The sequence below is a fragment of the Ursus americanus genome, chromosome 13, assembly GCF_024610735.1.
Source record: "Ursus americanus isolate L20-20 chromosome 13, mUrsAme1.1.p, whole genome shotgun sequence".
Lineage (NCBI taxonomy): Eukaryota > Metazoa > Chordata > Mammalia > Carnivora > Ursidae > Ursus > Ursus americanus.
Genome location: NC_142139.1, coordinates 2,573,204 through 2,590,537, shown reverse-complemented (window position 1 = coordinate 2,590,537; position 17,334 = coordinate 2,573,204). Strand labels below are relative to the sequence as shown.

Genomic DNA, 17,334 nt, shown 5'->3' with positions numbered 1-17,334 from the left:
GAACCCACCTAATAACAACAGCCACTACTTTAATGGGCCAGGCACATCATACAGGCTCACTTAAGCTTTACAACCTTGTGGGATAACATTTCCATTTTATAAAAAAATAAAGACAAATCACATGACTGGTCTAAATCCAAATATTATAATCCAAATGTTATAAATTCAAATATTAAATGGCAAAGCTATGACTTTAACTTGCTTGTCACTCCAAAACTCACACTACTCTTCATTTTTAAAGTGTTTCCCAATCCTAATTAAAATAAATTAACTCATCATACACCAATATTCTTGCACATCTAAACTAAGAGCACTAAGAACCTGGCCAGCCATTTCTTACCACTCCTACTCAAGCCACCATCATGTCTCCTCTAGATTACTACAAAAGCCTCCAAACCCATCTTTCTTCCACCCTGACCCTTTCAATCTATTCTCCCCACAGTAGCCAGTAAGATCCTTTTTAAAAGGAAGCCAGCTTATATCTGTCCACTGCTCAAAACTCTCCAATAATATAGTTACCCTTAATATTCCACATGATTTGTTCCTTCTGTGATTTTGTCTCCAGCTTTAACCCTTTCACTCAACTCTAACCCACAAGCTTCCCTGCTTTTCAGGCGAGTTTCTGCTTCATGGCCTTTGCAATGGCTGTTCCCTCTCTACCTGACTGCACTTCCCCAAGGCATTTGTATGGTTAATTCTCTCACGAATGTCAGCTCTTGCTCGAAAGTCGTCTTTTCAGTGAGACTTTCCCTGGCCACACTAAAATTTGAAACTATATCCTCCTCTGCTTTATTACTTTTCCCTTCAGCGCCCATCACAACCTACCATATGGCATGTTTTTCTTAATTGTGCTTAGTATGTGTCCTCATCAATAAAATGTGAACTATGGGAAGATAGGAGTTTCTGTTTTGTTCATTGCTCTTTACCCAATGCCTAAAACAGTGCCAGAAACATAGTGGGCGCTTAACGAAATGAGGGATGAATTCCTGCCCCACCCCCACCCCGGTCCCCTACACACCGGAGCGCGCGCACACGTAACAGTAAATGTGTTTGTTAATGTATCTTTCCCAGTAGCACCCTTTCCCTCAGCCCTGCAACCTACTTCTCAAACGTGGTTCCTTCAAAAGGTCCCAAGCTGTACCCTACTTCCACATGCCAAGACTGGGGCTGGTATAAGCATATTTCCCACGAGTATCGGCAGGGCAGGTCCTATCTCGCCAAGTCCAGTAAGGGAAGGGGGACTCCTCAGATCTCCACCCGCCTACTCGGGACCCTCCACGGGCATCACTCACATGAAACGGTGGACAGAGCAACCTGGGGAAGCTCACCGGTCAGCGCCAGTCCGGAGCGGTTAGGAACACGCTCCCGCACACGACAGCATTGAGAAAGGACCCAACGAGGTGTCCCCACCAAACGCCTGAGCGTTCCACCGATTTAACTCCAGGTTTTGTGTCCCCCTTCCTGTGCACAGGCACACCACGCTCTCCGTCTTCGGTTTCCTTAGCCGACAACTCCAACCCCCCTGCGCTTCTTCCTTGGTGGCTACATTTTGTCACCAGTTTGGGCAAGGGGCAAAACGCTCGACGTCTGGGTCTTTCCTCAACGTTGTGTCGTGGGAGTTGTGAGGTCAGAGGAAACGGCCCGGCAGAATTGAGGGTGGGGGCGGGGAGAGCTGGGAGCTGTCAGTGGAGAGAGACTCATGCTCCTGGCCAGATTCCGAGCTGGAAATTTTGGCGGATCTAGCTAGCAGGCAAAGGGCAATGCCGGCGCTCCAGGAGCGGCTTCTTTTGTAGAAGCACCTGAAATGCAGGGTCTGGTACACTAAGCAGTAGCGGCAGCGGCAGCGGCAGCAGCCACAGCGACAAGCTGGGGCCCTGTGTAGGAGCTCCAACCCCTTGTTTGTGTCCGCCTGCGTCCCCAGACTCAGAGACAGGTATTCGGGTTTGTCAGTTTTGTCTGTCGTAGTGGGTGGGGCTGGTGGGAGGTAGAGGAAAGACAGGTGCAGCTGGAGGCCCGGCTTGTCCACCGGAAGCGGAGCCGACCTGCGGAGCTGCTTGCTGCTGAGGACTGTGCCCATCCCTACCTAATGTCCGCGTTCCCCCCTCCACACGTTGACCTGAGTCGTTTGGGAACTGTAGGCAGCTATTTGAGAGTAACCGCTGCATCACTGGTCCAAAGGAAGACGTAAAGAAGAGGTTAGAGAGTGTGGGAGCAGCTCTCCGTTACTCACCATAGATACAAAGTCTTGGTTTTATTTCTGGTTTCAAAAGTTTAGTCGGTTGTCGACACATAACATTCCCTGTGGAGTGGGAGAATGTGAACAGTTGGAATTGTCAGTGGTGGCTTTTCAAGGGCCCTTGGTTCCTGTTTTTATTTGGGACAGTAAGACAACTTTTCTTGAGGGAATGTATATAAAATAAATGAACTAGTATTATTCGACCGTTGAAGAAATGTGTGAACTATTCACGATGAGATCGTCATCATTCCCCGTCCCTTCTCATTTCGACTTACCTTATCTTTTTGAATAATTTGCATTTTCCTTGTTTGGTTATTTGATTTTCAGTTGTCTGATAGAGGCCATCTAACTGAAAATCAAATAGTATAATATAGAAGGATTGCATAATAAAATGCAGCAGTTTAGTGTCTCCTTTCGTACCCTTAGTCCTCTTTGTCAAAAATTGACCACTGTTAACCTTTTCTAACCTTAGGTCTGTCTGTTGAATAATAAGTTAAAATGCTCATTTTTTTTAATTGACTTCTTAAGATAACCCACACTATCCCCAACCTCTCTTCTCCAAAGTTTTGAATAGTTATTACAATTTTTAGTTTTCGTATTGGTTAATGTTATAATTTTAAATAATATATATAAATTATTATTTCATGTCAATTTTCAAAAATATATTTGGCTTCCTTATTTGGTAAAATGAGGAAAGTAATGACTCTGTGTTCTTTACCACCGCAGAAACTACATCACCACTCCCACCTTCCCTTATCTGGACCTCTACTTATACATTGTCACGATTAATAATATTTAAATTATATTTCTTAACTACAATTGTTTTTGCTTTTTTATGTGCTGAAAAACAATAGAACATTACAATATTACGAATTTTTGTAACTATTCCTAAGTCCAGGGCCAAAAAGTATGCCATGATACATTTCCTTCCCAATGTCTTAATTTCATGACCCCTGTGCCACACTAAGGAGAAAACTTGTAATATTAACATCAAATTGATTTCTTCTTTGTTACTCTATGATGACAAAAAATTATGCCATAGTTAAGTGTGATTTATTTTTCGTAACCTCTACTTCCTATATAGTTTTTAGCCTTCCTCACTTCTACGAAGGACTTTCTGTTTTCTTTTGGGAGAAAGGTACATGTCCTTTTTTCACCAAGTCCTGCCATCACATGCTTTCTTCACCATGTCCTCTCATTCTTTGTATGAGAAGCTTCCATTCCATTTCTCTGCTTGAAGATGTTCCCCTTGAAGCCCAATCACTTTCTGTTTAATTTGAACAGATTACATTCTGGTAAGTTACATTGTTTCTTAACCACACATATTCTGTTATTTGTCTTTCTCCTCTCTTTTGGTAGAATACATCCTAAGGATACTTATTCACAAAAGGTATGTGATTGGTAATTTTATTTTTTAATGTTTATATGGCTGTAAATTATTTTTTGCTATTATGATTGATAGTTTGGCAGGGTATAGAAACAGAATTATGTCTAAGTCCTTCAAGGCTTTGTTGTCTTCTAACTTTCACTATTGCTCATGAAATGATGAGAATGACAGTCTTATCTTAATTTGTTGATGTCTGAACTATTTGTTTTCTCTCTGGAGTGATTAAAAAATTTTAGTTTTGCATGACGCTTTGAAAATTTATGATGACATATCTTGTGAGTCTATTCTTGCAATGAACTCACTGCAAGGAGCTAGGATAAATGTCTCAGTGTGAGTATTTTCATTTATCCTCTGTAATATTATAAGCCTTTTTAATTTGAAGTACATATTTCCCTTCAGCTGTGGGGAAATTTTCTCCTATTCTGTCTTTCATAATTTATTCTCCTTTATTTTTCTCTGTTCTCTTACTTAAACTGCTATAAGGTGGTTTTTGGATTCTTGGTTTGATTCACTATGTCTATTATCTTTTCTCTTATGTTTTTATCTGTTTGCTTTTTGTTCCATATTCTGAGTAATTCTGTCAACTTTATTTTCCAACACTTCTGTATAACTTGGTAATCATTTAATTTCCAACCACTCATTTTTAATTTTTCCTTTCTAATAGTATCTTAATCGTATTTCATTTTTTATTTTTTATGAGATAAAATGTACATATATTAAAATGCACTGATTTTAAGTGAGTAGTTTGATGAGTTTTGATACATGTAAACATCCATGTGACAACCAACACCCCAATCAAGATGTAGAACATTTTCACTATTCCCAAAAATGTACTGTGTTTCTCTATCCAATCCAATCCTTCCTGCCCAATGCACTATGTACTCATTTTTATCACTCTAGTTTAGAAGTGTAGTTCTGAAACTACATTTAAATGTAGTCATAGAATATGAACTTATCTGGTGCTACTTTCATCAACATAATGTATTTGAGATATGTATATTTTGGCATGTTTGTTCCTTTTCTGTTCTTGTTGAGTAGAATTCCACTGGACAAATAGCCACAACTTAGTTATCCATTCACTTATGTGATGGTTGCATTGCTTCCAATTTGGGGTTATTGTGAATAGAACTACTATGAACATTCTCATACTAGTAATTTTATGGACAAATATTTTCATTTTTCTTTGGTAAATATCTTGTAGGAGTGGGATTTCTGAGTCATAGAATGGTTTTCCAAAAAGTTTTCCAAAGATCTTGTGTCATTTTTACACTCCCACCAGCAGCAGTATATCACCTCCAGTTTCACATTTTCCTCAACACTTGGTATTTCCTGTCATTCTAATTTTAGCCATTCTGGTAGGTGTGAAATTGCATATTTTTGTGGTTTTAATTTTGCATTCCCCTGATGATTTATGACTGAGAACTTTTTCATATGCTTATTGTCTATTTGTATGTTCTCTTTTGTGAAAATATATGTTTAAGACTTTTGCCTATTTCTGTATTGACTTGTTTTCTTTTTATTATTGAGTTGTAGGCATTGTTTATATATTCTGGATACAAGTCTGCTATCATGTATACAAATATATATACATATATGTATTTGATAAAAATGTATAGATATATAACGTGATATACATACATATATTTATAAGTAAAAAAATTTTTCCTTATCTTTGGTTTGGATTTTTATTTTCTCAAGGGTGTCTTTTGATACGCAGATGTTTTTAATGTCAGTGAGGTTCACTTTATCAAGTTTGTCTTTTATGGTTAGTGCTTTTATTTTTTTATTTTTTAAAATTTTTTTATAGCCTGCCTATGAAATCTTTGCCTGCCCTAAGGTTGCAAAAATATTCTCTTATGTTACATTTAGGTCTATAATCCATCACAGATTTTCATGGATGTAATAGTAGGAATTGAGTTTATTTATTTTTTTTTCCATATGTATATCTTGTTCCAGCACCATTTGCTAAAGAGACTGTCCTTTCTCTATTGATTTTGGCCTTGAAAATCGATTCATTGTATTTTTAAATTTTTCATCTTAAAATTTTAAAAAATAGATGAAATATGTGGTTTATAGCATACACATATACAGGTAAAGAATATAGAAATTATGGAGCATAATAATAATATGAACACCCATTAACCCACCTATTAAGAACTAACATATTACTCAAGATTTTTGAAGCTTCTTATGGGTTCTTCCCTAATCTCACTCCTGCTTTTCATACAGTGGTAACCCTATCCTCAGGTTTTACTATTATTATTATTCCTTTACTTTTTAAATATAGTATTACCTCATATGAATGTATTCATGAATTATTTATTGTTTAGCTTTTCTCGTTGAATGTTATGAATATTGACATACATTTTGTGTGCTGTTTTTTTCCTACTCGAGGTTATATATTTCTAGATTCATCTATGCTGTTAAATGTTGCTACAATTTGCTTATTTTCTTTCATGTATATTCTTCTATAAGGTGAATGTACCACAATATACTTAACTATTCACCTGTCTTTGGACATTTATGTTTCCAGTTTGGGAATAAAAGGAACAATAACATGCTGATCTTTCCTATATGTATCCCTTTCTAAATGTGTGTAGGAGTTTCTGCAGGAATGGAATAGCAAAATAGTGTCAAACTGTTTTCCAAAGTGATTGTATTAGTTTACATTCCACTTCTTTATATCCTCCTAACATTATATATTATCAAATTTCTTAATCTTTACTATCTGGCAAGTATAAATTCTCATGTAGTTTTAATGAGCAACTTCTTGGATATTAATGAGGTTGTTCATCTGTATCAGTAATTCCTTTTCTGCTTTTTTTGTGAAATATGTTTTGCCATACCTCCCGATGTAATATCATCTTAAATTTTTCTAAATGTGTTTCAGCCAGTTTTTGTTTCTTCTTTTCTTTTCCATAAGTTATTTCAGTTGCCTCCAGGGCAGATTTTTTTAATTTGTTCGTTTTATTTTTTGCCCATTATAATGTAGTCTTTCTTCAACTATCTGATGACTCCTGGACAGTTCATTATTTCAGAGTTAAGGAAGTCTGTCTGAGAACTTTGTATATATGGATAAGCTTGTTGACTGCTGTACTCTGCTTTAGGAAGGCTGGGTAGATGGTCAGATCTTAACTGGGGTCCTACAAATTCTAGAATTAAGAACAGTTTGCTTTTGTCACCATTGACCATACCAGCTATTTACTGTAATTCTCACACAGTTGGTTTGATCTCTAGGGAAGAAATTTAACTTTTTTTCCTTTGAGGGTAAATAACTACCCTGTATTGGGAGGGCCAGTGGCAAGAGTTAACTCTTTTTTTCTTCAGCCCTCTACATTATCTTCCTCATTTCAAACCTTCTTCTGACTTATGTTCCCCATTATTTCTGCTTCTCTGATTTGAAGCCTCTGAATTGGAAGAGACTCAGCACACCTCTGGACTATAATATAGGTTGTAGCTTTCTTTTGCTTCTTATGACAATACTCCTCTCTATGCAAAATGCTATATTGGAGTTTTTTGAAATCTTTCATTAGTTCATGGCCCTTTTCTGTTCTCTTCCTTATTATGAGTTTATACATTTTAAAATGTTTCTTTTTAATGTTTTTAATGAGGTTTCTGCACAGACATGAAAAGTGGTCTATTACTTCGATTTAGAATTCCAACATTTTTATTTTGAAAGCTGTGAAGGGAAGCATGCAGTGCTTGACCAATGGAATGTCTTTTTAGTGTGACACCTGGGTGAGAGAAAAACGGTTTTTTGTCTAGGGACCTTTTTGTTTTGATTGCCTTGATGTGGTTCAGATTGATTTGGAGCAAGTTCCTTAATCTCCAGGTTACTTCGTCTGGGGCATTATTTGCTTTGAAGGCCATGTCAATAGGACCACTCCAGATACATATATACGTGAATCATCTATAAACCGGAGGCAATAACATCTGTGAAGGTTGTTGAGAGAATAAAAACAGGTCACATGTAGGGGTGCTTGGGTGACTCAGTCATTTAAGTGTCTGCCTTCGACTCAGGTTATGATCCCCAGGGTCCTGGGATCAGGTCCCTCGTTGGGCTCCCTGCTCACAGGGGAGCCTGCTTCTCCCTCTCCCTCTGCCCTTCTCCCCTCTCACCTGTTCATGCTCTCATTCTCTGACTCTCTCTCAAAAAAATAAATAAAATCTTTAAAAAAATAAACAGGTCACATGTAAAGTACCTAGCACAAAAACTTAAATTGGTTAGGTAACATTATAGAGACCTCTGTTATCTAGTTTAATTTTTACTACTATTAGAATAGAGGCCCTGATAATTTAAAGTTAATGGTTATGTATCTATATTTCCTCTTTCCTGACTTTACTCACTCTGTGAGAAGGAAAAGTTCTGGATGGTCTTGATAGTATCTTCTCTGTTCAAGCTTTAGGTAAACAGAAGTTCCTTATTAATATAAATATGGAATAATAGACTTCCTCTAAACTCTTAAAACTGTCAGGGGTCATCGAAGAGGGAATGTTCTATATTTTCCTTTTTATGCCATTGAAAATCTTTGATTATGATTTAGAACTACAATGTAAATTTATCATTGGGTGGTTTTTCCTCTTTGATGTTATCTTGGAATTTTTTAACTTTGATATTTTTTACTGTGAAGTGTTCTGATTGGCATTTTTCTCCAGGTTATATATTATTAATCATATTTAAGGTGAGAAAACACTGGCTTAATTTTTGGTTGATCTGTCATAAAATTCTCTCCTTTTCCAGATTATTTTAGAAGATCTAGGACTCTGAAATGTTTCCCCTGAAGGATGCTGAAATGGGTGCCTTTACCTTCTTTGCCTCGGCTCTGCCACATGATGTTTGTGGAAGCAATGGGCTTCCTCTCACACCAAATTCCATCAAAATTTTAGGGCGATTTCAAATCCTTAAGACCATCATCCATCCCAGACTTTGCCAGTATGTGGATATTTCTAGGGGAAAGCATGGTAAGTTTTTGTTCTTTTTTTCTGTTTTTGTATTCTTTATTCTGTTAACCTTGATTAGGTTACAGATATGCAGTGAATACATACAGTAAGCAGTATGTGTGCGCACGCATGCCTTCACCTTCAGTCCAGCCAAACTAAATCTTTCGAGTTTTCCTGATTGCTTTGGCCCCTCACATGTCCCTGGTTCTATGCTCTGCTATTTTCTCTCTTTGATTATACTGTGCTCCATTCCCTACAATCTGAGTTTAGTCCCTTTCCTAGTTTCTTTTATAGCTTTTATCATATTTTATTATTATTATCTATTTAATTTGTCTGTTCTGTGGATTCTTAGTTCTTCAAGAAAAGGACGAAATGGGGGTGCCTGTGTGGCTGTCAGTTAAGCGTCCAACTCTTGATTTCTGCTCCAGTCATGATCTCAAGTCCTGGGATTGAGCCCCGCATTGGGCTCCACATTCAGCCAGGAGTCTACTTGAGATTCTCTCTCTCCCTCTCCCCGTCCCTCCCGCCCCGCCTGCATGTGTGTGCTTTCTCCCTCTGTCTAAAATAAAGAAATAAATAAAATCTTTACAAAAAGGGCAGGGGGGGGGTGTGCTAATGACTTTTACCTCTGACCTCAGAATCAGAGCTGCACTGAGCATACAGGAGGTATTCTACAAATGCTGGTTGAGTGAACAAAGTAACGAACATTTGAGGGATTCATGTTTTTCAGATCTGAGAATAAGGATTTTTAATTTTCTTTTTCAAGGAAATCACCTATCCTTAAGCATATTTCTTCCCTTCTATAAAAAGGAAATCAAAGTTCTAATGTCAGAAATTTTGGAAGTATCTATTTAAATGTATTTTATGATTGAAAGTAATGATTTGGGCTATCTTCAAATGAAAAGGGAGTCACTATTTTTTTTTTTTTTTTGGAGCTGCCTTAGTCTTTTCATATAAAATTCCATTTAGAAAACCAAAGTAGAAAAGTTGACCCCTATTGGTTAAAAGGCCAGTGTTTCACCAGGAAGGTGTTTACTGCCTTTTTAGTAGTATAGTCAGGTTTTTCCATATCCCATATCTTAGTCCATTTGGACTGCTATGAGAAAACATCATAAACCGAAGAAACAACGAACATTTATTTCTACCAGTTCTGGAGGCTGGGAAGTTCAAGATCAAGGCACTGGGCAGATCTGTGTCTAGTGAGGCCCACTTCCTCATTGACAGCTATCTTTATGTGGTGGATTGGGCCATGGTATTCTCTCAGTCTCTTATAAAGGACCAATCCCATTCATGAAAGCAGAGCCCTCAGGACCTAATTATCTCCCAAAAGTCCCACCCCAAATACCATTGCACTGGGGATTAGGTTTTAACATGTTAATGGAGGTGGAGGGGGGAGAGAAAACTATTCAATCTATACCTAGACTGGTAAAGATGTTTATGATGGCAATATTTTAATTATTTTAAAATTATTATTGGAAATGTAATTGCATGCTGAGGTTCAATTGCTTAAAATTATTTTAAATGCATTTCAATGAAATGTATTTAATTTTTCTAACAAAATACTTTGTGAAAGTTAACCCTATATATATACTTGCTGATATTGCCTATAAAAATGCCATTTTCATGTGTTTGAACCTAATATTACCAAAAAAATGCAAACAATGTTTTCTTTGTTCTACTGAAAAATAGGCTAAATGATACTTTCAAGTAGTCTGGGTTATGGCTTTCAAAAAATATTTGCTCTGGGGCACCTGAGTGGCTTAGTTGTTTAAGTATCTGCCTTCAGCTCGGGTCCTGATCCAGGGGTCCTGGGATGGGCCCCACATTGGGCTCCCTGCTCTGCAGAGAGCCTGCTTCTCTCTCTCCCTCTGCTGCTCCCCCGGCTTGTGTGCTTACTTGCTCGCCCTCTCTCTCTCTCTCTCCCTCCCTCTCTGTCAAATAAATACATAAAATCTTTAATTAAAAAAAAATTTGCTCTGAAAACATTGACATTTTATAGACTTTGAGTAGAAAATGTTTTTGTAATAAGTATTAAGTTAATATTTATGGAGTATTGTGTTTTAGGCAGTTTTCTAAGTGCCTTACATATTTTAATGAACTTCATCCTCATAACATTACCATGAGGTAGGGACTATTATTATTCTGATTTTACAGACAAGGAAATTGAGATACAGAGCAATTCAGTAACTAATCTAAGGTCATACAACTAGTAAGTAAAGAGGTGGAATACTAATAGGTTTTATCATATATCGGAAAATTTTTAAAGCTGAAATAATTGTACATTAATGCAGATATTGACACCTCTACCAATCGGAGCTATTCAGTGCTTTAAATACTTTGGAGCTCTATCACATATCTAGTGTCTTGAATATTTAGGTATGTCAGGAGGCCTGATAAGAGATATGAGAAAGAAGGTGGTTGAAAGAGTTAATTGTCAAGCAGATGATAAAAACTTGTGATTTTTTTCATATTCATATGTATGTACACATGCACATTCACACACACACAGATAAGTTAAAGTATGCATTATTCTATTGGGACCTCCTTTACTATGCAAGATTGCCTTTGATTGACATATTCAGCAAATATTAGTAAACGTTTTCTAGCCTTGGCCTAACCTTTCAAGAGAGAATGTAGGTGGGGCCATAGTAAAGCCATAAGGATCTCTCTCTGCAGAGAATAAACTTGAGGCCAGAGCTGATGGAAAACCAGGATTGAAGTAAAGTTATAAAGATGCAGATGAGTTGAAGATTTGTTTAGGAACCAGTCTTTCTTGTCTACTCTGACATTTCTTACCTTGTGCTTTGGCATACATAACATCGGTCCACTGGTGTTAAAATACTTTAACAGTCTCTTGCCTAATACTATGGCTTTCCTTGTGCTAGATGCCAGATATATGAAGATGAATAAGATAGGATCCCAGTTCCCAAGCTCTAGAAGTAGTAGAGGAAAAAAATACAAACATGATTATAACGTAGTAATAGTTGTTACAGCAGATGGTGTACAATGTGCTATGCCATGGGAGTGAGTACAAAGGAAAGAATGTTAAATTCTACATTGAAGAATGTAGATATTCATCAAACTCCCATATAGAGAGTTTTAGTGGGATAGGGGAGGGGTAGCTTTATTATGTATACATATACATAATATTTTGTGTGTACAGTATGTACATGAAAGAAAATATATAATCAGGATGGGGAGAAAGGAAACAAAGAATAAGATAGTAAGTTAAAATATTACAGCAACATGGATGGGACTGGAGGAGATTATGCTAAGTGAAATAAGTCAAGCAGAGAAAGACAATTATCATATGGTTTCACTCATTTATGGAACATAAGAAATAGGGAGATCGGTAGGAGAAGGAAGGGAAGAATGAAGGGGGGTAAACAGAAGGGGGAATGAACCACAAGAGACTATGGACTCTGGGAAACAAACTGAGGGCTTCAGAGGGGAGAGGGGTGGGGGAATGGGATAGGCCGGTGATGGGTATTAGGGAGGGCACACATTGCATGGAGCACTGGGTGTTATACGCAAACAATGAATCATGGAACACTACATCAAATACTAATGATGTACTGTATCGTGACTAAAATAACATAATAAAAATTTTTTTAAAAAATAATATTAATACCTAGTTTCTTCACATGGACTATAAGTTTTTTTGTACACTTCTTGTAGGTCAAGGCAAAGAAGGAAATCGATCTGCTTCAAATTACGTTCATAATGAGGCAATATATTAAGAAATTAATTTCTAAATTTTTACTTAAATCTGGAAAAATGATCAGTTGCAAGCTTTATAATGTTCATACAATATGTTGTATATTCAGGTGATATATGAAGACATTATATAGAAACTTCTATGGTGTGCGGATCTGAGGTATCCTGCATTTGTGATTATGGGCAGTGTTCTCAACACATCTGGCTTTATTGTTCTTTTTTATGATGATCTCTGAGTAGAAACCTCTGTAGCTTCTTGTCCCAATTTTTCTGTGGGTGAACATTTAGGTAAACTAAATTTAACAGTGTAAAATAGCACTCAAGAGCCACAGGAGCCTATGAATGGGCATAAGGAGATCCATGAACCTTGGAATTATATATACAATTTTGTGTGTGTACATGTATGCACAAGCATTTTTTGGATAATGAGTCCATAATTTTAATAAGATTCTCAAAAAAGATTCATAATGTAAAGAAAGGGTCTTAAAGCACTTATGCAGAGTATCAGCTACGTGGAGAGAATTTTCTTTATTTAAAGACAATCTGGAGAAGTTCTAATGTAGGCAATAAATCCTCAAAGTTGATTTGACCTGTATCTACAGGTGTGCCATATCACATATTTACCAATCCAGAGACCCACATTCAGAGCCACTGTATAGAGTTTTGCACAAAACCTTCTGGCTAATGCGATAAGGAGGAGATGAAATCTTTTTCTCTAATTCATTCTGAGAGGAGAGGTGCTTTTTCTAATTTGCCTGTATGTAGCCATGAAAACAAGTGGTAACTGTACCCACAGAAGACTTTATAGATAGCTCTAGCCATTTGCCAAAAAAGTTTAAAAAGGAACTTTTGGCAAGTTTGTTGTTGTTTTTTAAAAACATTTTTTTTTCTTTGCTAAAGTGTTTATTTGATGAATGGCTTCGATGACATTAACTAAATATTTTAAAATTATAGGAATCAGTTGGGGTTTTTTATATCACCAAACAATCGATAGATATTGTCAATCCTTGAATGCCTCAAATACCTCTTCTCACCACTACCAATCTAATTACAAATTCTAAAGAGTTTACAATTCTTACATTGGCCTGGTTTCAAAACTACTCCAAGCAAAGCTTAAAAATACAGTAGACCCTCATTATCATTTGTAGCTGGTAACCATAATTAGTGTTGCTGTTTTCCATCTGTAGTTTTGAAGTATGCCTCTCTTCCCAAACTCTTGCCATTTAGTTCTTAGGATTTCTTCATTCTTGTATCCCAAAGTGCCTTTTATTTCTTTCCACTATGTCTGGAAGCCTATGCAGAGCTTCAAATCATGTTACTGGACTCTTGGCTTCTATCCAGTTCTCCCTAGACTTTTCTTTTCTTGGGTTAATTCACTCAGTCGTCCTACATACTTCTTGAGCTCCTTGTTTTCCTCCCTCTACCTAAATGAGCCCCTGTAAACATTGAACTTGGGAGAACCTTATGACATAATCCCTCTGGGGAACACTATTGCTAACTTTGCACAGGAACTTTCTTTTTATTTATCAGTGTCAAATAGAAACTGATCTCCTTAGACACTATTAGACTCTGTTAGCGTTGAACCTTGCTCAACAATCTGGGTAGTCCCGTTAGGCCCATCCACCATATTGCTCGTTACTTTGCTTCCCCTGATTGCCCTGCTTCTAGATCTCAGCAGCCCTCTTTTTTAGGGTGACATAGGTCACGGATATGTATAGTAGTTATATATTTTAAGTTTGGCTGCCTTAAATGAAAATATCAGTGATTGTCAAAAGGTTAGGGAATTTGATTATCCTGTTTATATTGGCAGTGTTCATTGTCCTGAAAAATTGTATGCATAAGGAGTAAATCGCTGAATTAAAATAAGTTTATCTAAAGGTCTGTTTGTTCCAAAGCATTCCTGTGATTTCAGTTACATTAAGTTGAGAAAATAGAAAAAGGATCTATTCAACAACCTCCTTGAACAACACATATTTCTCAGTGATGTAACACCAGATGATTTTGGTTTGGACTCCACTTAATTGTCTCCTCAAAGAATTTTGATATTGGTTTTCTTTCCTGCTTTTATTTTGTTCCTGCTATGCAGCTATCTCATATCTTGTCATTGTCAATTCCCCTACCTTCTTATTCTCACTTGGGGTTACGTGTGACATGTGGTCTGTTTTAGTAACATTACGTTTTCACATGTTATGTTAGCTCAGAAGTCAGGCTTTCAGTGTTTCCCATAGATTATTCATAACTGATTCAAGGTGATGTTAGTTTCTCCATAACTCAGGATGGAGTATTGAATCTCAAGAATAATGGACATTTTATTAGAATTCGGGAACTTGATTAATTAAAAGTTGAGCAAAATATCTTTAAAAGAAAAAAAAACCAATGAAGCATGAAAATATTTAAGTTAACAAATTTACTCTTTTTTCTTTCAAGCTTGAAATCTCAGCAGTGTTTAGAAGCAGAGTGAGGATTATAAATAATAATGCATCCCCTTTTATTTGGGGGTTTTTTGTTTATTTTTTAAAAAGATTTTATCCATTTTGAGAGAGAGAGAGCAAGAGGAGCTGCAGAGGGAAAGAGACTGACTGAGCCACCCAGGAGCCCCTCATCCGATTTTATTTGGCATTATTTACTCAGAAATCTTTTGGTGGTTGCTAGTGAAATAAAAAATAAAATTATTTTAATTAATAGATATGAAATTCAGGTAGAGAATGATAAAATTGTTAAGGACCTATAAGATAACTTATTCTGTATCTCTAGCTGCATATACATTTCAACCTAAGTGTGCCTGTCGGTTTGGAGTTTCATCAGAGAAATAGAACCAGTAGGATATTCGTATTAAGAGATTAGTTGCTAGAAATTGGCTTCTGTGACTGTGGGGGCTGGGCAGGCTATCAAGAAGGACAAGCTGCATTCTTGGACAAGAGCTGAAGCTGCAGTCCATGAGCAGAATTTTGTCTTCAGAGAAGCCTCAGTTCTGCTCTAAGGCCTTCACAAATGATTGAATCAGAATCACCCACATTATCTAGGATAATCTTCCTTCCTTGAAGTGATTATGGATCTTGCTCATTTATAAGAACAGCCTTTACAGTAACACCTAGATTAGTGTTTGAGTAACTGAAAGCTATAGCCTAGTTGTGTTGACTCATAAAACTAACCATCACAGTGACCTGATAAGAATACTGGCTTTTAAGCACAGAATTTGTATTTGTCAGTTTTGCTATCTAAGTATTTATTTAGACACTATATTTAAGAAGTGATGAGCTAGTCTCAATTTTTATCGTGAATAACAAAAGAATGGTGCAGTAACTGTATTCCAATAATCTTCATATTAACACACTCACAATTTGCCTTTCTTTCTCTTAAGTTAAAAAAAATTATTTAAATCTTTCTTTTAGTCCCTCTCCTGATTCAACTCCTTTATTATCTTTCTTGCTTAATATTGTACTCTCTTCAGTTTCTTAGCATTGACTTAAAACATACAGTTCAGGCTGTATTTACACTACAGTGATACTTGGCATTCATCAAATATTTGTTAGAAGAAAGATTATTTCACAGTTCTTGTATGTTCTCCTCTTTAAAGTTCATCTTAGTGTCACATTTGTTTTTTATAAATAATGCCACTACATTGCTGACTTACGTTTGGCACATTATGATTCCCAGATATTTTTGTCATATTTTATTCTGTGAAACTATATTGTTTTTATAACAAACAGAAGTTATTTTCAAACAGTGGTCCAGAGTTTCAGGATGAAGATGCTCTAATGATTTCTTTAAAAAAAAAAATGGTTCATATTGGAAACATTGTTTTGGTGTACATTCCATTACCTCTGGGAGAAACTTTGATATTTTGCCAAGGTTTATGTCTCTGCCGTATTAAAATACTGGTTCAAAGTTCCATAGAATCCTGAACTCTGCTTTATGACATTTTGAAGGAGTTTCCAGAAGAGGCCTGACAATTTTTTTTTCTAAATTATTTTAAGCCTGACAAATTAGGCTTAGTGCCAAACACTTTGGAAATCTCTCATGGATATGAAGACTTATGAATATCCAACTTAAAATTATAAATTAATAGAACATGCACATTTTTATGAATTCTCTTGTTTTTGTTTTATATTAAAATCAGCACTATTGAGGTATTATATACCTAGTTTACAATGTAGCATGTAATTTTCTACGTAGGACGGATCTCTATTTAGATAATGACTGTCATCATATGAGACTCTTACTTGTTTCTAATGGTTACATCATGCATTTGCTTAAATTCATTTATTTAACAAGTATTTTTATATTAGGTACTTATATGTTTGAGGTGCCAATTCTAGACCCTGATGATACATTTGGAACAAGACCAGCATGTTCCTGCCATCATGAAACATGTAGTAGAGAAAAAAGACATTAAATAAAAATGTATACAAATCCTTAGAGTTGAAGTGCGTGCTACTGAAGAAAAGTACAGTGTGGAATATATTATATAGTAGGAGTAGCAAATCGATTTGGGGACACCAGTGGAAGTCCTATTTAACCAAGGAATGAATAATAATAATAGCAAATACTTAGATTGTGATTGTTATGTGCTAGGCACTATTCTTGATCCTTATTATGTGTTAACTTATTTCAACCTAACAACAACTCTATGAGGTAGGTGATATTGTTTTCCTCATTTTATAGAAGAGGAAACTGGCGTAGAAAGATTAGCAAACTTCTCCAAGGTCACATAGCTAGTGAGTAGTAAACCTGGGATTTGAGCTTAGAAGAGTCTGTGCTCTTAACCACTGTGTTTCATGATGGGAGTTAGCTGGGAGAAGAGAATGGGGAAGATCATTTCAGACAATGAGGACCCCTGTGCTAATACCTTAAGCAAGATAGGGGAGAGAAGGCCAGCACGACTGGAAGTTGGTAAGCCAAAGTAACAAATGATGAAACTAAAGAGGGAGTTATGGTATTTGGATTTATTATTACTTTATCACTGAGACTTTAGTATGAAAATAAGATGGAGAGTAATAAGAATTAACATGAGATCAGTTAAGGCCTATTGTACTCTCATCTCATATTAAGA

The 17,334-nt window shown here is 36.3% G+C and overlaps 2 protein-coding genes across 5 annotated transcripts in view; one reads left to right on the top strand and one right to left on the bottom strand.

Annotated features, from left to right (window-relative positions):
- Nucleotides 1-1,551, bottom strand: part of AIMP1 (aminoacyl tRNA synthetase complex interacting multifunctional protein 1) — a 32,206-nt gene extending 30,655 nt beyond the window's left edge. The window contains exon 1 of one of the 2 annotated variants that reach the window (XM_045799217.2): nucleotides 1,293-1,551. In XM_045799217.2, coding sequence (XP_045655173.1) covers nucleotides 1,293-1,294 — 2 coding nt within the window. In that variant the 5' untranslated portion in view covers nucleotides 1,295-1,551. Of the gene's footprint in view, nucleotides 1-1,102; nucleotides 1,273-1,292 lie in introns of those variants that run through there. The other variant, XM_045799218.2, reaches the window with a different exon arrangement.
- Nucleotides 1,552-1,638: 87 nt separating this feature from the next.
- TBCK (TBC1 domain containing kinase) overlaps nucleotides 1,639-17,334 on the top strand; it is a 199,202-nt gene continuing 183,506 nt past the window's right edge. Inside the window, exons 1-3 of one of the 3 annotated variants that reach the window (XM_087866381.1) lie at nucleotides 1,639-1,933; nucleotides 3,596-3,626; nucleotides 8,365-8,585. In XM_087866381.1, the coding sequence (XP_087722507.1) occupies nucleotides 8,393-8,585 (193 nt within the window). In that variant the 5' untranslated portion in view covers nucleotides 1,639-1,933; nucleotides 3,596-3,626; nucleotides 8,365-8,392. Of the gene's footprint in view, nucleotides 1,934-3,595; nucleotides 3,627-8,364; nucleotides 8,586-17,334 lie in introns of those variants that run through there. The other 2 variants (XM_045799213.2, XM_045799216.2) reach the window with 2 other exon arrangements.